The following is a 23,228-nucleotide window of genomic DNA, read 5'->3' as shown; positions in this document are numbered from 1 at the left end:
CATGGACTGTAGCCCACCAGGCTCCTCCATTCACGGGATTTCCCAGGCAAGAATACTGGAGTGAGTTGCCATTTCCGTCTCCAGGGGATCTTCCCAACTTAGGGATCGAACCCACATCTCCTGTCTCCTGCATTGCCAGGGAGGTTCTTTATACCATTTAGCTCCACCTGGTGAGCCCTCTGAATAAGCTAAAGAAAAGTGCAAATGAAGTCGCTCAGTCTTGTCCCACTCTTTGAGACCCCATGGACTGTAGCCTACAGGCTCCACCGTCCTTGGGATTTTCCAGGCAAGAATACTGGTGTGGGTTGCCACTTCCTTCTCCAGATCTTCCCAACCCAGGGATTAACCCGGGTCTCCGGCATAGTAGGCAGACGCGTTACAATCTGAGCCACCAGGGAAGTCTTACGGATTAAGGCAAGTTAACCCAGGAAAGCAAACCCATTCCCTCACAGGCGAGGCCTTCTGCAAACAGTCTTGGAGGACCAGGCGCTAGCCTCCACCGCCAATCCGTCTGCTCTCGGCCCGGGCAGGGAGATACACGAGAGGCTCAGCCTCCGCCCACGGTCCAGCCGCTGCACAGGCCGGGCCATCTCCCCGAGTTCTGAGTCACCGCCGGAAGCCCGGTCCGAACTCAAAGCGGCCGTGAAACATCCACGGAGCTGGAAGAGCCGCCGCCGCCGCCGCAGGAATCTCCCAGGTACCCGGTCTGGGGGGGGCGGGTTGGAGGCTCCCGAGCCCTCCGGGTACCCCCGGCGGCTGCCTCTAGCCTGGAGCTCCAGTGGAGAGATTAGGGACGGCGGGAGGCCGCGGCACCGCGGGTCAGAGCAGGGAGGTGGAGAGGACCGGGGGAAGGCCCGCGGGGGTGTCCGGGCAGGAGAGCCGCGGGGCTGCGGTCGGGATCCCGGCCCGCGTGGTCGGGGCCTCAAGGGTGAGTCTCCAAGGATGGGACTAGGAGGCTCGAGCTCTGGAGTGCAGACCCGCCCTGGGTCACGGGGTGGTCGCCGGAGTGGGGGCGACACGGGCCAGGTGATTCCAGTGCGCTGCGATTTGCCGGCAGGGAGGGCGCGGCCGGGAGCCCCGCGGCGGCTGCGGTTCCCGGAGGAGGACGGGCGGGAGCCCAGGAGGCGGGAGGGGGCTGGGGTGCGCGGGTAAGGGAGAGGGGAAGGGGGGAGGCGGGAGGGAAGCCCGTAGGCTCTTTAATTACTGTACTGCTTTTCCATTAATAGTTTTGTTTTCCCGGGGGAAAAAAGGAGGTTAACAGACCTTGTATTGTTCTAAAGTCTGTGCTACTGCTAACAAGGGGGAGGGGGGAGCGGAGGGAGGGAGGGGGGGGGCGGGACGCAGCGGGAGGTCTGTGGCGCCCCCGCAGCCTCGCCTGGAAAACTCCGGGTGTGGAGTGAAACCTCCGCTGAGCTCAGGGAGGTGCCGGGTCCATGCTACCTACAGATCCGTGCCGGCCCCCAGCTTATTGGGTGTAACCAGCCCCCTCCCCTCCCCTCCTCCACATTCTTCCCTGTGTTCCTCCTCCCCTCTGTCCCTCCCTTCTGTCCCTCCCTTCTGTCTTTCTGTATTTCTTCCTTTTTTTAATTTTTTGTCTTTAACATCTTTCCATCTGTTCTTATTCGTGGGCTCCTCTGTGTTCCGCTGCGCTTAGGTCGCTCAGTCACGTCCGACTCCTTGCGACCCCATGGGCTGTACCCCACCAGGCTCCTCTGTCCCTGGGATTCTCCGCGCAGGAATGCTGGAGGGGTTGCCCTGCCCTCCTCCAGGGGACCTTCCCGACCCAGGCCTCCCGTTGTATTGCAGGGGGATTCTTTACCAGCCGAGCTGCCAGGGAAGCCCTCTCTCTCTCACGTGAGACTTCCTCCCGTCTCCCCCACCCCAGCGGTCCCAGTGTGGATTGCGCACTCCCCGATACCCCCAGCCCCCTGGTTGTTGTCCCACTAACTGCTGAGCGATTTGAGGTTCGAACTGTCACCCCCCACCGCTCCCGGTCCAGCCTGGGGTACTACCTTCCTGTCCTCCTCCATCCTCACCACTTCCCTGGTCCCTCACTCATGTCCAGTTCTCCCAGGACATCAGGATCGCTGGGTTCCAGTCTCTTGGCTTTTCCTCTCACTACCTGCGAAAATTGGAAATTCCCCAGAATTAGGTGGATTTTTTTTTCTTTTTTTTTCCTCTTAGGCCTCCACTTGTGCATTCTAATTTCGAGGTTCCTGAAATGTGGATGCAGACAGGGCTGTCAATCTCTTGCTCTAGACCTACTACTCAAGTCCCCTCCCAAGATAGGGGATACAAACAAGTTTGTCAAGATAGACAAACACCCCCAGACTGTCATTGTTACAGGATTCCTTGAAATGGTGTGTTCCACTCATCTCAAATGGAATGTAGCACCTTCCCCATTCCAAGTTGACTCATATAACTTCCTGTGGATGGTGTCCCACCTTCCGCTGGATTAGCTAAGAGCCTCTGCCTGGAACTAGGTCCTCCTCCTTATCCTCAGGTGATCAGCCCCCCAGCCTGGCTGTTCCATCTTCCACTCTCTAGTGAAGACATTTCCTCTGCGTTGGAGAGTCGCTAGTCAGTAGCAGGGGTCCCCAGTATTTTGGCTTTTTTTCTACACCAAACCATAAGCCACAATATTTTTCTAAAATTCATATAAAGCCTTTGTTTGAAAACAATGCCTGGCTTCCTAGATCATAGCTCAAGTCCCAAACTCTCAACCTGGTGTATGGGCCACCTCCTTCCTGTCTCAGGCGCTGTCTCTGGGCCCCAGGCAGACCACGCATTTCCTGTCCATTCCGTGCACCTGCTGGCCCTGACACTCACTGCCTTCCAGAGCTCCTGCCAGTCTTTGAGAACCAACTCACTGCTCCCCTTCTCCAGGGCTTCTGAAGAGATTTCTTTCTGCTTTACTGTTGGCTTCCTTAGCACTTTGTTGTTTATCCTGGTTCAGAGTACAAGGCCGGCTTAAAACCAGGCATTTATGTGTGTGTATCTTCCCAAGGGTGGGAGCTCCCAGTTTTTGCAGAAACCAGTACTCTAGAAACCAAGCACTGCACTCGAGAGTTGGAGAATCAGGTTTATTATGTTGGTGGACCCAGAGGACTGAGGACACTCCAAGCTCTGAGCCCTGAACAAGGGATTACAGAGTTTTTATAGACAGACTATAGTGCGCAACACTAGCTGTTAATAGGGTGGTTTAAACTAAGGGGTTTCACACACGCGGGAACCGTGGTCAAAATGGGGAGGGGGATGCCTGACCTTTACACAGACAGGCATGATGCATGATGAGTCTGCAGGGGCCGGAGAGCTGAAAAGAGCAGGACAAGGACAAGTGAGATAAGCTCCAGTTCTTAGTATTGTAAGTCCCCACTTCCTGAGACCACGTGACCTGCATGATCCAGACTTTGCTTGGAGCAGGCTGAGTTACAGAGGCAGAAGGAGCAGGAAGTTACGTAAAATTTTAACTTTTCCTCTTCACAGTCAGGAATTATGGCTTTTGTTTTTTTACTTTTTTTTTTTTTTTTAATCCTCCAAAATCTTATAAGGAAAGTTCGACATAAACACTCTTTGAACAAATTCACTTTTGGATGTATGTATGGGTTGGATGTATGTAATCCTGGATAGCTCAGTCTGAAAGCATCAGACTTTTAATCTGAGGGTTCAGGGTTCATGACCCTGTTTGGGCATCTGTGTTTTTTGTGACCTCATGGGGCAATGGTAGCACATCTGACTCCAGATTTTTGGGCTTCTCTGGTGGCTCAGATGGTAAAAAATCCACCTGCAATGCCAGAGACCCAGGTTCGATCCCTGGGCGGGGAAGATCCCCTGGAGAAGAGAACGGCTACCCACTCTAGTATTTTGGCCTGGAGAATTCCAGGGAGTGTATAGTCCATGGGGTCGCAAAGAGTCAACACGACTGAAGCAGATGAAGCAGGGAGGTGGCAGGCATTCTGCCCCAGGAGGAAATGATGCTGAATACAGTCAGTCCCCCTCTCTGTCAGAGGTTCTGCTTCCGCAGAACCAACAAGAGACTCCAAATGTTTGGGGAAAAAAAAAAGATCCAGGAAGTTCCCAAAATCCAAACTTGAAATTGCACCCTCTGGCAACTATTTACATAGCATTTTACATTGTGTGAGGGATTATAACTAATCTAGAGATGATTTAAAGTAGGCAAGATGTTGTGTGTGGTTTGTATGCAAATACTACACCATTTCATAGAAGGGACTTGAGCAGTTTTGGATTTTGGTATCACGGGGCTCCTGGAACCAATCCCTCACAGATACTGAGAGCCATCTCCTTGGAAACAGAAGGCTTGCTTTTGTGGTTGAATCTGCTAGTTTCTTCTGAGACTGGAGGACAGTATTTAATTGTCCTGACATTGTTCATAGAAGGAAAACTAGTTTAATGCCAATCCATTTTGTTGGCTGAAAGTAAAATCTTTTCACCGGTGTGAGCTGGGACACATCTGAGAGGTGCATGTGAGTGTGTGCAAGGGTGTTTCAGTGCTTGGGGGACATGATGATGGAAAATACTCAGCTGCTGGCTAGCACCCTGATGTTGAAAAGGAATGGAGGTGAGGAGATGCGATGAAGAAAGGGGAAATGTGAGAGAAACCTGAAATATACATTTACAATTAAGAGCAGTTAAAATGTAAAGAGGGAATTAATGTGCTATTCCAGTTCATTCCTTTGCCTGTGCAGATTGGACAACCACACACACACACACACACACACACACACACACACACACACACACACACACAAACATGCACACCCACTCACCTGCATAAGCTTATGCCAACCTCACCCTGGCTCCTGTAACACAAAGAATGTTGCTCACCATCCAGTTCTGCAAGGATCAAGTGTTTAGCTGCTGCAGTCACTGGCTGACAATGCACCCTGAACAGAATTCAGAATGAAAAACGTAAGCCATGTTTTTCATGGCTTATGATAAGCCAGTCTGTACTTTGGGAAAACAGGCTCCTTAGAGATTTCACTGGAAAAAAAATTAATAAGCCGAGATTCTTGCATCTTCCCCTATATCACAAAGCACTAAAATCACTAGCTTTGCTCTCTGGTCCTCGTGACTAGCAGTGACCTTTTACTGAGCTGAATGACTCATTCTGTAGCCCAAATCATGCTTTTCCGCCTGCCTCCTCGGAGCTATGTCAGAGAGCCTGTCTCCCTTACTATAGTCCTCAGTAAGATCCTGAGTAACACTTAACTCACAACTTAATGTCATGTTGTGCATTTTTCTGTTTCAGTCCACAGTCCAAAGCTTCTATGCTCCTGTAAAATCCGATCCAAATTTATTCCTGTCTTTCATCTCCAGGTACCCAATTCTCTCCTTCTTTGATCTCTTTGGTGCCACTTTCTAGTAGGTGCAGTGCTATCAAGTTTCAATATCACTCTTGCTTCCCTGGTGAGTCAGCCGGTAAAAGAATCTGCCTGCAATGCAGGAGACCCCGGTTCGATCCCTGGGTCGGGAAGATCTCCTGGAGAAGGGAATAGCTACCCTCTCCAGTATTCTTGTCTGGAGAATGCCATGGACAGAGGAGCCTGGTGGGTACAGTCCATGGGGTCACAAAGAGTCTGACACGACTGAGTGAATAACAGTTTCCTGGCTCCTAGGTTTTTATTTTGTGTCCAGAAGCAGCGAGGAGGCAGGCTGGGTCCTGCCCTGTGGTGGGACTTGCCCACTGCAGATACACCAGTCTTCCAACTCCTGCAGCCCTCATGTTTGAACCTTGCAGCTGAAGTCTCTGGAGAGACTTACTGAAGTGAGGGCAAAGAAAAGCAACATTTTGTCCCTCTCTTAAGGATATTAACTGTAGAGCACTGTTGTATTTTCTTGGATGACGTTTTAGTACTTTTATTCCTGCCAGACTTTAAGGAATCTGTACTGGATGGGATGGTTTTATACTTACCAGGTGATTGTCACACTTTTTTATTTTTCCTACCATGCTTTTCTTTCTTTTAAGCCAAAGACATCTCTTGAAAAAATTTCTTAGAAGCTTCAAAGGAACCATTCAACAGTGAGGAGGCTCAGGTTGAAATGTTGCCCTTCCCCCGCACACCCTTCACTTTCTCCTTCTGCCCCACCCTTTCCAAGACCTAATGAGATTCACTTTCAGGATGGTTTCAGGAAGCCTGGTCAGTCCACTGGGAGACTGAAAGATGAAAGAGTGGAGGGTGACCCGTCTGCTTATAAAAATGAACAAAGGCATGATGACGCTTATCTCTAGGTAGAGCTTCCAGTACTTTTGATTTTGCTTGTTTGCTAGTTTTTCAAACTGGAACATATTGTTCTTGTGTCACTTTACAGTTTTTGAGTTATAAAGATACATATACATTTTTTAAAAGGATCACATAATAGAAAAGATGAGTTTATAGGATCATGGGATTATGGGTGATGATTTGTCCTTTTATTTTCCAAAATGCTCTCAAGTGTAACAGCAACAGAGACTCAGGGAAACTGAAGAGTTTTAGTAATTTACTGACTAGGAGCCCAGGTTTTGAGACGGTTTAATAGAAATAAATGCAAGGTTTATAATTTTTTTCTAAAATTATGCTAATAAGCTGCAAAAACTTTCGCAACTGGCAGCAAGGTGTCTGCTGACGTTTTTCTCAGATTGTCCCATGGAGACCATCTTCCTTGATGATTATATATATATATTTTTGATGATGATTATATTTTAAAGGGCTGCTTCTAGGGGCTTGAGAAAGAGTGTCTAGGGTTGTAAAATAAGAAAGAGGCTTTTCAAAATATTTAGCTGCCAAGAAGCAGAGAAAAAACTTATGATGACCAATTGCCTAAAGTAAGATCTTTAAGGAAAGGGACGTCAGGGATCAGAGGCGGGAAGAATCTTGTCGGCAGTTTAGTTAAGCTGGGGGAAAGTCAAGGCTGGATCCGTAATGAGTGCCTGATTCAAACTGCCCACCTGATGACTTGAGATCTGGGCTTCATATTCCATCTGCATTCCTGGGGCCCCTTTCACAGCTCTCAGTCCAATTTCAACAACACCAGTGGAAAATGGTGGTTTTTTTTTTTTTTTTTTTTTTTTTTTTAAATTTGACTGCACCCCACAGCATGTGGAACCTTAGGTCTGAGACCAGGGACCAAACCCATACCTCTTGCATTGGAAGATGGAATCTTAACCACTGGACCACCAGGGAAGTCTGTTTCTGGTTGTTTTCATGTGACATAATATGGGATTGGGATTAGGATGGAGGGGAGGAGGCCTTTTTAAAGCCCATGAACTGAGCAAGACGATTAACTCAATCTTTTGTGCCTGTGGTTAAAACCAACAGAGAAACAACAAGAGCAACAGAGTTTGTGTGGAAAGGGAAATCATATTTATCAATAGTTTTAATGAGGGAAAATGTGCTATAATGATGAATGAAAAGGAACAGAATGCTACAATTGTAGGGTTATTACATATAAAATTGTGCTAAAGCCTTTGACTGTGTGGACCACAACAAACTCTGAAAAATTCTTAAAGAGATGGGAATACCAGACCACCTGGCCTGCCTCCTGAGAAATCTGTATGCAGGTCAGGAAGCAACGGTTAGAACTGGACATGGAATAAACAGATTGGTTCCAAGTAGGAGTACGTCAAAGCTGTGTGTTTTCACCCTGCTTATTTAACGTATATGCAGAGTACATCATGAGAAATGCTGGGCTAGATGAAGCACAAGCTGGAATTAAGATTTCCAGGAGAAATATCAATGACCTCAGATATGCAGATGACACCACCCTTATGGCAGAAAGTGAAGAAGAACTAAACAGCCTCTTGATGAAAGTGAAAGAGGAGAGTGAAAAAATAGGCTTAAAACAACTTTCAGAAAACTAAGATCATGGCATCTGGTCCCATCACTTCATGGGAAATAGATGGAGAAACAGTGGAAACAGTGTCAGACTATTTTTGAGGGCTCCAAAATCACTGCAGCTGGTGACTGCAGACATGGAATCAAAAGACACTTGCTCCTTGGAAGAAAAGCTATGACCAACCTAGACAGCATATTAAAAAGCAGAGACATTACTTTGCCAACAAAGGTCCATCTAGTCAAGGCTATGGTTTTTCCGGTAGTCATGTATGGATGTGAGAGTTGGACTATAAAGAAAGCTGAGCGCCGAAGTATTGATGCTTTTGAACTGTGGTGTTGGAGAAGACCCTCGAGAGTCCCTTGGACTGAAAAGAGATCCTACCAGTCCATCCTAAAGGAAATCAGTCCTGACTATTCATTGGAAGGACTGATGCTGAAGCTGAAACTCCAGTACTTTGGCCACCTGATGAGAAGAGCTGACTCATTGGAAAAGACCCTGATACTGGGAAAGATTGAAGGTAGGAGGTGAAGGGGATGACAGAAGATGAGATGGTTGGATGGCATCACCGACTCAATGGACATGAATTTGATTAAACTCCGGGAGTTGGTGATGGACAGGGATGCCTGGTGTTCTGCAGTTCATGGGGTCGAAAAGAGTCAGACATGCCTGAGCGAATGAACTGAATTGAACTATATAGGCAACTATGTAGGAAGATGTATGTATGTAAATGACATTTTTACTTACAGAAAATTATTAGTAACTTGTAGAACGTTGCTTAAAGATTATGCCAGAGACACCAAATTGAGGGAGAGTGATCAGTAATAGGGGGATTTATCTTACACTTCTGGAGGTTAGAGGTCCATAAGAGGTGGCAGAGCTACTTTTTTTTCTCTGGAGGCTCTAGGACAGAGTCCAGTTCCTTGCATTTTGCAGCTCCAAGAGGCTGCCTGCATTCTTTGGTTTCTGACCCAACATCATCCTGATCTTTGCTTCCATCCTCATACTTCCTTCTCTGCCTCTGACCCTCCTGCCTTTTTTTTTTTTTTTCACTGTTGGTTTATTTGGCTGTGCCGAGTCTTAGTTTGGGCACATGGGATCTTGTTCTCTGACCTGGGATCGAACCTGAACCCCCTGCATTGGGAGCACAGAGCTTAATCGCTGGACCACCAGGGAAGTCCCTTGCGGTCCTCTTATAAGAAGCCTGTGATTACACTGAGCTCATCCGGTGTTCCAGGTGATTCTCTCCATCTCAAGATCCTGAATTCAATCTCACCCACAGGTTTCTGGGATTCAACGCGCATTTGAGGGAGCAGCTACTCTTCTGACCACACCCAGTTTCACAGATGGGGCACAAATGAGCAGGTGACTAGTGGCAGGCGTGGCTGACGTGCTTATGTTTGGCTTTTGATACAGACCTCCTCTGATGGATGCTCTCTGTGAAGCAAATGGCACTTTTGCCATCAACTTATTAAAAATGTTGGGTGAAGAGGACCACTTGCGAAACGTGTTCTTCTCTCCACTGAGCCTCTCCTCCATCCTGACCATGGTCTTAATGGGGGCCAAGGGGAACACGGCGGCCCAGATGTCCCAGGTATGTGGGCTTCTGTGCTTTCTCAGGGCTGCTCTGTTCATGCCTCCCACTGGCTGATGGATGCAAGTGAGGCTGGGAGGGGCGAGGGGCACTGAAGTGATGAAAAGAATGCAGACCTGAAAGTGGAAAGGAGAACTGTGTGAGAGACGTCTCCTAGTGTTCATGGGAGACACAGAGTGTTGTTTCCTGCATCTTTGATGAGCAAGTTCAGTTCAGTCGCTCGGTCTTGTCCAACTCTTTGCAGCATGCCGGACCTCCCTGTCCATCACCAACTCCCAGAGTTTACTCAAACTCATGTCCTTTGACTCGGTGATGCCATCCAACCCTCTCATCCTCTGTCGTCCCCTTCTCTTCCCGCCTTCAATCTTTCCCAGGATCAGGGTCTTTTCAAATGAGTCAGTCCTTCCCATTAAGTGGCCAAAGTATTGGAGTTTCAGCTTCAGCATCCAATGAATATTCAGGACTGATTTCCTTTAGGATGGACTGGTTGGATCTCCTTGCTGTCCATGGGACTCTCAATACTCTCCTCCAACACCACAGTTCGAAAGCAACAATTCTTCAGTATTCAGTTTTCTTTATAGTCCAAATCTCCCATCCATACATGATTACTAGAAAAACCATAGTCTTGAATAGATGGACCTTTGTTGGCAGAGTAATATCTCTTCTTTTTAATATGCTGCCTAGGTTGGTTGTAACTTTCCTTCCAAGGAGTAAGCGTCTTTTAATTTCATGACTGCAGTCACCATCTGCAGTGATTTTGGAGCCCAGAAAAATAAAGTCTGTCACTATTTCCCCATCTATTTTCCATGAAGTGATGGGATCAGATGCCATGATCTTAGTTTTCTGAATGTTGAGTTTTAAGCCAACTTTTTCACTGTTCTCTTTCACCTTCATCAAGAGGCTATTTAGTTCTTCTTCGCTTTCTGACATAAGGGTGGTGTCATCTGCATATTTGAGGTTATTGATATTTCTCCTGGCAATCTTGATTCCAGCTTGTGCATCTTACAGCCCAGCATTTCTCATGATGTACTCTGCATGTAAGTTAAATACGCAGGGTGACAATATACAGCCTTGATGTACTTCTTTTCCTATTTGGAAACAGTCTATTGTTCCCTGTCCAGTTCTAACTTTTGCTTCCTGATCTGCATACAGATTTCTCAGAAGGCAGGTCAGGTGGTCTGGTATCCCCATCTCTTGAAGAACTTTCCACAGTTTGTTGTGATTCACATAGTCAAAGGCTTTGGCATAGTCAATAAGGCAGAAGTAGATGTTTTTCTGGAACACTCTTGCTTTTTCGATAATACAACGGATGTTGGCAATTTGATCTCTGGTTCCTCTCCCTTTTCTAAATCTAGATTGAACATTTGGAAGTTCATGGTTCATGTACGGTTGAATCCTGGCTTGGAGAATTTTAAGCATTACTTTACTAGTGTGTGAGATGAGTGCAATTGTGCAGTAGTTTGAACATTCTTTAGCATTGCCATTCTTTGGGACTAGAATGAAAACTGACCTTTTCCAGTCCTGTGGCCACTGCTGAGTTTTCTAAATTTGCCATATATTGAGTGCAGCACTTTCACAGCATCATCTTTTAGGATTTGAAATAACTCAACTGGAATTCCATCACCTCCACTAGCTTTGTTCGTAGTGATGCTTCCTAAGGCCCACTTGACTTCAAATTCAAGGATATCTGGCTCTAGGTTAGTGATCATACTATTGTGAATATCTGGGTCATGAAGATCTTTTTTGTATAGTTTTTTTGTGTGTGTATTCTTGCCACCTCTTCTTAATATCTTCTGCTTCTGTTAGGTCCATACCATTTCTGTGCTTTATTGAGCCCATCTTTGCATGAAACATTCCCTTGGTATCTCTACTTTTCTTGAAGAGATCTCTAGTCTTTCCCATTCTGTCGTTTTCCTCTATTTCTTTGCACTGATCACTGAGGAAGGCTTTCTTATCTCTCCTTGCTATTCTTTGGAACTCTGCATTCAAATGGGAACATCTTTCCTTTTGTCTTTTGCTTTTCATTTCTCTTTTTTTCACAGCTATTTGTAAGGTCTCCTCAGGCAGCCATTTTGCTTTTTTGCATTTCTTTTTCTTGGGGATAGTCTTAATCCCTCTCTTCTGTACAGTGTCCCGAACCTCTGTCCGTAGTTCATCAGGCACTCTATCAGATCTAACCACTTGAATCTATTTCTCACTTCCACTGTATAATCGTAAGGGATCTGATTTACGTCATACCTGAATGGTCTAGTGGTTGTCCCTACTTTCTTTAGTTTAAGTCTGAGTTTGGCAATAAGGAGTTCATGATCTGAGCCACAGTCAGCTCTCAGTCTTGTTTTTGCAGACTGTATAGAGTTTCTCCATCTTTGTCTGCAAAGAATATAATCAAACTTATATTGGTATTGACCATCTGGTGATGTCCATGTGTAAAGTCTTCTCTTGTGTTTTTGGAAGAGGGTGTTTGCTATGTTTCCCAGGGAAACTACAATTCTGTTCCACAAAAAAGCCAAGAATTTCAACTTTGTTCTATTTTAAACTTTTGGTAATGTTATATCTCAAATGGAAATGCAACTATGTAAATGAACTTTTGTTTAATGTGTTGTTCCTAGTATAAGGTTATGCATAAGTGGAAAAAGCGCAGCACAAATGGGGACTTATATCTTCTGGAATTTTTAGAATATAATCTATATATATATAATATAGAAAGAGCTCAGCCATTTATATATATATACACATACATATGTGTGTGTGTATAATCAATCAGTCAATATATAATCTGATTGACCTGGCATGGTTTATATATGACCTTAGCTGTCAATGAGGTGGGCTTTGCAGGCGGCTCGGTGGGTAAGATTCAGCCTGCTAAGGCAGGAGATGTAGGAGACTGGGTTCAATCCCTGGGTCAGGAAGATCCCCTGGAGAAGGAAACGGCCACCCCCTCCAACATTCGTGCCTGGGGAATCCCATGGACAAGGAGCCTGGCGGGCTACAGCCCATGGGGTCGCAAAGAGTCGGACACGACTGAAGTGACTCAGCACACACGCGTGCATCTGGGAGGCAGTGGCATTGCTTTAGGGAAGTAGACTCCCTGGTGAAAGCGCCCCAGAAAACTGTCACATACGCATCGTGTTTCCATGAATGTCAGGGTGCAGGGACCCTCCTCAGAATCCGTCCCCAGCCACAATTGAGTCCCTCGTGGCTGTTTCTTTCAGCTTCCTGGAGGAGGGAGGCTTTAGGCTGGGGTTGTTGGGAGATAAGGGAACAACAGCCTTAGTTCTCTCTCTGATTTGACATTTAAATCCAGTCTAGACTGGAGGCCGTCTGTGGAATTCCCGATGAAACATGTCCATGTCTGTTTCTGCTCATTCTTGTATCCTAGAGGCCATTCCGTATGCCTGTTGGGTTTATCCAGTCTCCCTCCGGAGTGATTGTGCGCTGCTTTCCCGGCACAGATAAACCTGCTAGAGGAGGGCTGTCCACCCCGGGGCGATCCGGCTTCCCCGGACAGGTGACGAGGTCTGGACTGTGCAGGTTGTCATACCCGAGAGCTGCTGCTGACATCTAGCGGACAGAGGCCAGAAATGCAGCTAAATATTCTAGCGTGTGCAGGACGGCCTCAGCAAAGTGGGGGTGGTGGTTTAGTTGCTAGTCCGGTCCAACTCTTGAGACCCCATGGACTGTAGCCCCCCTTGGGCTTTCTGTCCATGGGATTTTCCAGGCAAGAATACTGGAGTGGGCTTCCATTTTCTCCTCCAGGGGATCTTCCCAACCCGAGGATCAAGCCCGCCTCTCCTATGCCTTCTGCATTGGCAGGTGGATTCTCTTTACTGCTGAGCCCCGAGTTTTGTGGCCCCAAAAGTCTATATTTCCAGGTTGAGAAACACTGTGCTAGCTGGTCAAACCAAACTCCTTTTAAAATAGGACCTTCTGTTATTTTCAGTGCGGAAATTTGTTTGGGAAGAGCTCTCTGAGGGAGGAAATGGCATGTTAAAAGTCAGTGTTCTTGTATTCTATCACCAGGCACTTTGTCTGAATGAAGGTGGAGACGTCCACCGAGGTTTCCAGTCACTCCTCAAGGAAGTCAGCACGTCCGGCCCGCAGTGCCTGCTCAGAACTGCCAACAGACTCTTTGGGGAAAAGACATGTGATTTCCTGCCAGTAAGTAGTGCTCCCACATCGATGAAAAAGACACTGAAAATAAAACAGAAATTATGGAAGAGCAGAAATAAAGCATAGTTGTGCTGCCTTAAAAAATGTGCTTAGAATTATACTTCTGTAATTGAGAGTTTTATGGTTGACTCTGAACTGTGCCCTTTAAAAAATGACTGTTTCTGATAAATCCTACTTCCAGATGTCAATTTTAATTTGTCCATTTTCCTGCACCCACACCTGCCTTTCCCCTACCCCCATCTCAATGACCACAACCCCTAACCCCTGTCTCATCTTTACTGGGGACGTTCTGTGGAGCTGACCACAAAAAGTCTGTTAAATATTTCCCCCCTTCCGAATCATCATCATCATTTCCTATGTCCAGGCTCTCACACCTTCTACACTGTTATTTTAATTGTTCTCTAACTGATCTCTCCAAGTCCAGCCTGGTCCTTGCACACCACTGATAGAATTCAATTCAGTTCAGTCGCTCGGTCATGTCCGACTCTTTGCAACCCCATGGACTGCAGCACGCTAGGCCTCCCTGTCCATCACCAACTCCCAGAGTTCACCCAAACCCATGTCCATCAAGTTGGTGATGCCATTCAACCGTCTCATCCTCTCTCATCCCCTTCTCCCCCTGCCTTCAATCTTTCCCAGCATCGGGGTCTTTTCAAATGAGTCAGCTCTTTGCATCAGGTGGCCAAAGTATTAAAGTTTCAACTTCAGCATCAGTCTTTTCAGTGAATATTCAGGACTGATTTCCTTTAGGATGGACTAGTTGGATCTCCTTGCTGTCCAAGTGACTCTCAAGAGTTTTCTCCAACACCACAGTTCAAAAGCATCAATTCTTCAGTGCCCAGCTTTCTTTATAGTCCAACTCTCACATTCATAGATGACTACTGGAAAACCATAGCTTTGACTAGACGGACCATTGTTGGCAAATGATAGAACAGTCTTTCTAAAATTAAAATCGGTCCCTAAAAAAATAAGATTTTGAATCTGAGTATTTCCTATTTACTGCAGTGTATAATTCCAAAGTTCCCTAGTCCAGTAAAAGTCTGCCACTATTCAATAAGTGAGATCCAAAAAACTGTGCTCTATAATAAACAGAGGGATGTTCTTTTAAGATTAATGAAATGATCAGGGTAAGTCTGGCCATTTTAGCAGCTGGCAGTTCCAAGGATTATTATGTAAGATTCAAATACAACCTTGTCCTGGCTGCTGGTGGGTGATACCCAGTGCAGATGCCTGCTCTGGGCTTCAGCGTCCTTGGAGATGACTCTGAGTCCTTCAGCTAGTTAGGATTTCTAGGGTAAGTACTTGTGATTCCAAGAATCTCCTGGTTAATGGATGTTCATTTTTGAATATCAGGCAGATTTTTGAATATTGTAATTAGGGAATACTGAGGACACAGGGGATCATTCTCCACTTTTCATGGTCGCTTGGGTTCTTCTTCTCTCTGCATCTTCTTTCCTCCGTAGAAACTAAAATGTTTGAGGACAGGAGATGGGCGGAGGATGGGAGCCAATTGCCAGGCACATTATATCAGAAAACAAGTTTTCGTGAGGTGAGTTATCTGTGGATTTTAACGTGTTGCATGTAATGCCCTTCCTGATTTGACCCCAACTTACATTTCATGGCTTATCCCTTGCTACTTTTTCCCCTAATTCCCTGCACACACACACACACACATACACACACACACACACACACACACACGATTCCACTCCTAGAAGACCTGCAGGATTTTTTGATAGTCTAGTTGAAGCCTTCCAATCATTCCATAAGGATGTTTAGGACACTCTGGTCAGTTCTGGTCTTATAGAAATGAGTAAAAATGGTAAGACCACATAGTGAAGGAGATAAAATCAAACAGAAGGTCAACATGGAGTTTAAGCATTTGACAGGAAAGTTCGCAGGCTGTTTCGTGCATAGCTACCGCTGTGCATATTCTCGAAACATCTTGCAACTCTCTGTGTATCAATGTTTCTCTCTCCGCAGACTGTGAGCCACCTCAGGTCCAGAGTCCTGTCTTTACCCTGGGGTCCCACACCTGGCACAGTGCCAGTGGTCTGTACATTTTAATTAATTGCACAAATGAGTTTTAAAGTCCAGACTGCCCTGTGCAAGCATTTATGCCAGAAACATGTTAAGAAAAACATGTTTTCACACTTTTAGGAAATTTTGCCAAGTAGAATATGGCCACACTTGGTATTCTGCATTTATAGGCTTTTAAAGAATCCTGCCAGAAGTTCTATCAGGCTGACCTGGAGGAGCTGTCCTTTGCTGAAGACACTGAGGAAAGCAGGAAACACATAAATGACTGGGTGATGGAGAAGACGGAAGGTGAGTGGTTGTCATTTCAGGAGAGGTGGTGTTATAAAGGGAGGCAGAGCCAAGACTGCCCGGATGTGACCTCCTCCGTGTGACCACTCTGACCCTGTTTCCAGTAGCCTGTGTGTACATGTTTGCTGGGTTTTGAAGCAGGTAATACCATTCTAACATGGACTCCTCTGCCAGGCTCCTCTGTCTATGGGATTCTCCAGGCAAGAATACTGGAGCGAGTAGGCATTCCTTTCTCCAAGGGAATCTTCCCAACCCAGGGATTGAACCTGGATCTCCTGAATTGTGGGGAGATTCTTTATTGTCTGAGCCATCAGGGAAGCCCCAATGCCAATCTGATATTTTTCTTGGGCTTATGACGTGGTGATTTCTGAAAAACGCTTAAACCTAGCATCAGTCTCTGCTTCAAGTTCAGTTCAGTTCGGTCACTCAGTCGTGTCCGACTCTTTGCGACCCCATGAACCACAGCACGCAAGGCCTCCCTGTCCATCACCAACTCCCAGAGTCTACCCAAACCCATGTCCATCAAGTTGGTGATGCCATCCAATCATCTCATCCTCTGTCGTCCCCTTCTCCTCCTGCCCTCAATCTTTCCCAGCATCAGGGTCTTTTCAAATGAGTCAGTTCTTCACATCAGGTGGCCAAAGTGTTAGAGTTTCAACTTCAGCATCAGTCCTTCCAATGAACACCCAGGACCGATCTCCTTTAGGATGGACTGATTGGATCTCCTTGCAGTCCAAGAGACTCTCAAGAGTCTTCTCCAATACCACAGTTCGAAAGCATCAATTCTTCGGTGCTCAGCTTTCTTTATAGTCCAACTCTCACATCCGTACATGACCACTGGAAAAACCATAGCCTTGAATAGATGGGCCTTTGTTGGCAAAGTAATGTCTCTGCTTTTTAATATGCTGTCTAGGTTGGTCATAACTTTCCTTCCAAGGAGTAAGCATCTTTTAATTTCATGGCTGAAGTCATCATCTGCAGTGATTTTGGAACTCAGAAAAATAAAGTCCCCATCTATTTCCCATGAAATGATGGGACCAGATGCCATGATCTTAGTTTTTTGAATGTTGAGTTTTAACCCAACTTTTTCACTCTCCTCTTTCACTTTCATCAAGAGGCTCTTTAGTTCTTCTTCACTCTCTGCCATAAGGGTGGTGTCATCTGCATATCTGAGGTGATTGTTATTTCTCCCGGCAATCTTGATTCCAGCTTGTACTTCATCCAGCCCAGCATTTCTCATGATGTACTCTGCATATAAGTTAAATAAGCAGTGTGACAATATACAGCCTTGATGTACTCCTTTTCCTATTGGGAACCAGTCTGTTGTTCCATGTCCAGTTCTAACTGTTGCTTCCTGACCTGCATATAGGTTTCTCAAGAGGCAGGCCAGGTGGTCTGGTATTACCATCTCCTTCAGAATTTTCCACCGTTTATTGTGATTCCCACTACATTGCATGTGCGCGCCGAATGAAACACCATTCCCCTGAGTCCTCCGGCAGCCAGACGGCAGAATTCCAGCCTATTTTCAATATTGAGAGAGAGAACTTTTGTAAAAGAAAAGTTTATTCTGCCCCAATAGCAGTAACTTTCTCTCATGTTCTTTACAGGTAAGATATCAGAGATACTGGGGGCTGGGACAGTCGGTCCTCTGACTAAGCTGGTCCTGGTGAATGCCATCTATTTCAAAGGCAAGTGGAATGAGCAGTTTGACAGAAAGCACACCAGGGGAATGCTCTTTAAGACTAATCAGGTAGGAAAACATTTGCAGACATATTGCTACTTTCTAAAGTAATACACGGGAAAGATTGTGAAGGAATGGAAAGAATTATTTATTTCACACTGTCTTGATTCTTAATTTATTTCTGAATGAATTTCATGTTCCCTGTATATCTCTTATTGGAATGGGAAAGAGAAATACCAAAATAATTGTTATATTGATCTTCTTATTTTTGGATCCTTGGTCAAATCGATCTTCTGTCTCTGGTCATGTTATTTGGATTGAAAGAAAATTTCTTCTAAGCCTTGGAGTTACGTTTGTATTATCCTATCACTGAGTGTATTTAGACTTTTTCTCGAAATTGTCAATGACAACTATGACTATTTATTGCCTTAGAATTCATGGCTGTACAATTCGGAATACAAGAAAAAAAGTGTTAGCAAATGTTCAGGACAGCTTTGTTTTTGCTTATTTTCGGATCTTTTTTAAAAATTAAAAATTTTACATATTTAAGATGTACAAGATGAGGATTTGAGATACACAGTGAAATGATTACTGCAGTGAAGCTTATTAAAATATCATTTGCTCACATAGTTACCATATATTTTCTTGATGACAACACCTGAAATCTACCCTCTTAGCAAATGTCCAGCATTCCATATTATTATATTATTAATCCACAGTATTATTAACCATAGTCATCATGCTGTGTATTTGATTTTTAGACTTCTATACCTAACTTTAAAAAACTTATCTCCATTCACTTTTGAATATGATAATGACTGAGGTCAATAACTCTCAGCTTGGAATTTGACCTCTATCCACTTGATAATAACATACTGCACAAAAGTTTACATGCCCAGAATATATTTGTTGTAGTCTTAAAAAATGGTGGACTCTGGACATCTCATCAAGGTTTTCCCTCCAAGAAAAGCAAGGCCATAGCGCCAATTATATAATTGAGCAACTTTTCAGAGTAAAAGTGTAACTCCCTCTGGCCTATATACCTTTTCTAAATAAATCTTCCAGTGCAAAGACTTGAATATTAGTTAATTTTCCTCTTAACTTCAAGAAATAAATTTTTAATTAAAAGGTCCCTGCGAGTGCTTCTCTACTTATCTTTTAAAAAGAGAAAAAAAACACAATTTCTTCTGAGAATAATATAGAGAGTTTTATGTCTCTATTCATCAATTTTTTCTCTCCCACGTGGTAGTACTTGATCTGCTGGGACAATGGAATGTTATTACTCAACACTAGTATGTACTAATGAAGATTTTGCATCAATCAGCATAAATGCACAGAAATAATAATTATATGTACCTATATGTTATGTTCCGTGGGCTTCCCCGGTAGCTCACTGGTAAAGAATCCGCCTGCAATGCAGGAGATATGGGACCGGCCTCTGGGTCAGGAGTATCTCTTGGAGAAGGAAATGGCAACCCACTCCTGTATTCTTGCCTGGAGAATCCCATGGACAGAGGAGCCTGGTGGGCTACAGTCCATGGGGTTGTCAAGTGTCAGACGTGACTTAGTGACTGAACAGCAACAAGGGTTCTGTGAATTAGACATACCAGTTTTTAGTACCCTGTGCTCATTTTTCCGTGATTTGATTTTAGTTTCCTATTTTTATCAGGAGAAGAAGACAGTACAGATGATGTTCAAGCAAGCCAAGTTTAAAATGGGGCACGTGGAGGAGGTGCCTGCCCAGGTCCTGGAGCTGCCCTACGTGGGGGCCGAGCTGAGCATGCTCATCCTTCTGCCTGATGAGGACACGGATCTTGCTGTGGTAAGCTCTTGACGCTGAGTTTGAGTGTCTACAGATCCACCCTGCGCATGTTTTTTTTTTTTTAAATAACTTTTATTCTGTATTGGGATATCACTGATTAACAATGCGGTGATAATTTCAGTGAACAGTGAAGGGACTTGGCCATATATGCATATACATATACATGCATCCATTCTTCCCCAGCTTCCGCTCCATCCAGCTGCCATATACCTTTGTGCAGAGTTCCCTGTGCTCTACATTAGGTCCTTGCTGGCTGTCCATTTTAAATGTAGCAGTGTATACATGTCCACCCCAATCCCCCTAGCTGTTCCTTCCCCCAGTCCTTCCCCATGGCAATCCTAAGTAGCCTGAGCTCATTTTTAAAAGTGCATCCACTGGATTGCATTTGAGGCATTTCCAATTTAGAGTTATGCTAAGTGAGTAAGTGAGTGATAGTCGCTCAGTTGTGTTCGACTCTTTGCAACCCCGTGGACTGTAGCCTACCTGGCTCTTCTGTCCATGGAATTCTCCAGGCAAGAATACTGGAGTGGGTTGCCGTTTCTTTCTCCAGAGGGCTATTCTAAGGAGTGCTAAATGAACACCACTGCATGACTTTTGGCAAACATGTGTATGCATTTCCATTGAGTGTACACCTAGGAGTGGAATTGCTGGAATAAACAAATTCTGATGAAGCCAAGAAGAGAGTTCCAAAAATAAGAACATTATTATTTATTCTGAAGGGAAGGGCTAGTTGAGAGCCCAGTAATCACTGAACAAAAGAACAGGAAAAAGATAAAAGATGACTCTGAGCAGTGTTCCTCAGACATTAATGTGCATATTAATCTAGTGGGATCCTGTTAAAATGCAGATTCTGGTTTAGGGGGATTATGGCCGGAGACTTTGCCTTTCTGACAAGATTCCAAGTGGTACAGATGCTGTTGGTCATAGACCAGTTTTGAGGAGCAAGGGTCTAAAGTACACGTGAGGAATTTTTCTTAGACAGGAGGAAAAGGACATTTTCCCATGACAGGCAAAGAGGGTTCAGGTTGGGGGAAAGTTAATTTATAGGGTGGGAAGTGCAGGAGTGACAGTGTGCTGGTTATCTGGCTCCTGGGGTGTCGGAGAAGCCCTCATTTATAACGTTTGCTGATTCCTGCGCTGTAAATATCTGCACCATGGCCAAGTTAGGCTCCCAAGGGTTTAACAGTTGACTCTTGCAGAAGATGCAAGCTAGCTCCAGCACACCGGTGCGCTCCGGCCCACCCCTGAGAGGGTAGGGTCTGCCTGATTTCCTTGGCTTCTCTATGGAATCAGGAACCTCCTGGCATAAGGCAAGGAAGAGATCTATCACGGCAACTTTAAGAAAATTAGATGCAGAAATAGAGAACAGACCTATGGACACAGCGGGGGCAGGAGAGAGGGGGATGAATTGAGAGAGTAGCATGGAAACATACACATTACCACAGGTAAAGTAGGCAGCCACGGGAATTTGCTCTATGATGCAGAGAGCTCAAACCCCGTGCTCTGTGACAACCTGCAGGGTTAGGACAGGGTGGGAGGTGGGAGGGACGTTCAGTAGGGAGGGACATATATATGTGCACACACACACTCCTATGGCTGATTCATGTTGATGAATGGCAGAAACCACCACTACATTATAAGGCAGTTATCCTCCAGTTAAAAATAAACAAATTAAGTAAAAAAAAAAATGATAGTTATATAATAGAGGTATTAATTATTGCTATAATGGCAATTATATTTCAATATATAAATGTATGGCACTAACATGGACACGTGAAATTTACACAATGTTGTATATCACATATACCTCTCAAAGGTTCCCCACCCCCCAAAAGTAGAACATTAGGAGAGTCTAGGAATAGAACTGACATCCAAACATCTGTCGCTGGAGAGGAGCTCTCACCTGGACTTCTGCTGGTGGAGAGAAGATGCTCCTCCATTTATTTTCCTTGTTAATAAAAAAGAATGAAGGGCTGGGTCTGGGAGGATTTGAAGCTACCCCCAGAACAGACAGAGGGCAAACACAGGATGCCAGAAGCAACAGTCCTGTGGAATTTCCCATCCTGCCCTCCTCCCCCAGGATCGCTGAGTTCTCCCTCTTTCATTCAGCCGAGTTCTGAGTCGTGCTTTTCTCTCTTTGGTCAACAGTTTCTCAAACTCACGGTACTGTATTGCATTTGATGTTGTTCAGTTGCTAAGTCGTGTATAACTCTTGCAACCCCATGAACTGCAGCACACCAGGCTTCTCTGTCCTTCATTATCTCCCTGAGTTTGCTAAAACTCATGTCCATTGAGTCAGTAATGCCATCCAATCATCTTATCCTCTGTCCCTCCCTTATCCTCTTGCCCTCAATTTTTCCCTACATTAGGGTCTTTTCCCATGAGTCAGCTCTTCACATCAGGTGACCAAAGTATTGGAGCTTCACCTTCAGCATCAGCCCTTCCAATAAATATTCAGGGTTAATTTTCTCTAGGATTGACTGGCTTGATCTCCTTGCAGTCCAAGGAACTCTCAAGAGTTTTCTCCAGCACCAGAGTTCAAAAGCGTCAGTTCTTTGGTGCTCAGCCTTCTTAACGGTCCAACTCTCACATCCATACGTGACTACTGGAAAAGCCATAGCTTTGAGTATACCGACTTTGTTGGCAAAGTGATGTCTCTGCTTTTTAAAACACGGTCTAGTTTGGTCACAGCTCCTCTTTCAAGGAGCAAGCATCTTAATTCTGTGATTGTAGTCATTGTCCACATTGATTTTGGAGCCCAAGAAAATGAAATCTGACACTGTTTTCCCCATCTATTTGCCATGAAATGATAGGACTGGATGCCATGATCTTAGTTTTTGAATGCTGAGTTTTAAGCCAGCTTTTTCACTCTCCTTTTTTACCTTTATCAAGAATCTCTTTAGTTCCTCTTCATTTTCTGCCATTAAAGTGGTATCATCATCATAAATACAATAAATTGGTTATGAGACTTTCCTAAACTAAAAAACCAACTTGACATGAATTTGGTACAGATAGTTCAAAATAAAACCCTATCCTTGTCTCAGGTGTTTCCCAGCTGTTGTTCTCTTGTATCCATAAAACAGGGGAAATGCAAGAAATAGAGGCAAAATCTTGGTGTGTTTATAAGAGGAAATACCCTGTAGATTATCCTGGAACAGAACTCAGCATCAAGTCACAGGTCATGAGGGGGAGGAGGTAATGAGCCCACAGGTGGGTGGGTACCGGGCTACTGTCTAGCTTCTAAGACTTAACTCTTCATTATTTCAGGTGGAAAAAGCACTTACATATGAGAAGTTCAGAACCTGGACGAGTCCAGAAAAGCTGACTGAGGAGAAAGTTCAAGTTTTTCTTCCCAGATTAAAGCTGGAGGCAAGTTATGACTTGGAGGCTTTTCTTCGAAGTTTAGGAATGACTGATGCTTTCGAGGAAGCCAAGGCAGACTTTTCCGGAATGTCAGCTAAGAAGAATGTGCCCATGTCCAAGGTTGCACACAAGTGCTTCGTGGAGGTCAATGAGGAGGGCACAGAGGCAGCCGGGGCCACTGCCGTGGTCAGGAACTTCCGGTGCTGCAGAATGGAGCCGCGATTCTGTGCAGACCACCCTTTCCTCTTCTTCATCAGGCACCGGGGAACCAACAGCATTTTGTTCTGTGGCAGGGTCTCTTCCCCGTAAGAGGCGCGGTCGCTGTACTTCTCTCTCCTCGCTTCTACACACTCCGCCTTACTCCAAATTCCGGTGGCCAAATTGATGTGGTGGTTTGACTGCTGAAATAAAGTGCAATTATGCTTAACAGATCTCCCCCT

The 23,228-nt window shown here is 45.2% G+C and overlaps 1 protein-coding gene across 6 annotated transcripts; it reads left to right on the top strand.

Moving 5' to 3' along the window:
• Nucleotides 1-404: 404 nt before the first annotated feature.
• Nucleotides 405-23,215, top strand: LOC136166256 (serpin B8). 6 transcript variants are annotated; one of them, XM_065932326.1, is made up of 7 exons: nt 405-697; nt 9,247-9,424; nt 13,445-13,654; nt 15,805-15,922; nt 17,611-17,672; nt 19,273-19,425; nt 22,693-23,215. In XM_065932326.1, the coding sequence occupies exons 2-7, from the start codon at nt 9,257-9,259 to the stop codon at nt 23,095-23,097; spliced, it is 1,116 nt and encodes a 371-aa protein (XP_065788398.1). In that variant the 5' UTR covers nt 405-697; nt 9,247-9,256; the 3' UTR covers nt 23,098-23,215. The 6 variants fall into 6 exon arrangements, with proteins under 6 accessions (XP_065788398.1, XP_065788399.1, XP_065788395.1 ...); XM_065932327.1 differs by having other exon boundaries at nt 411-697; nt 13,445-13,582; XM_065932323.1 differs by having other exon boundaries at nt 414-697; nt 17,530-17,672.
• The last annotated feature ends 13 nt before the right edge of the window (nt 23,216-23,228 follow it).

The sequence above is a fragment of the Muntiacus reevesi genome, chromosome 4 (genome assembly GCF_963930625.1).
Source record: "Muntiacus reevesi chromosome 4, mMunRee1.1, whole genome shotgun sequence".
NCBI lineage: Eukaryota > Metazoa > Chordata > Mammalia > Artiodactyla > Cervidae > Muntiacus > Muntiacus reevesi.
Note: the sequence above shows the minus strand (reverse complement) of the source record. Positions and strands in the feature narration are given on the sequence as shown.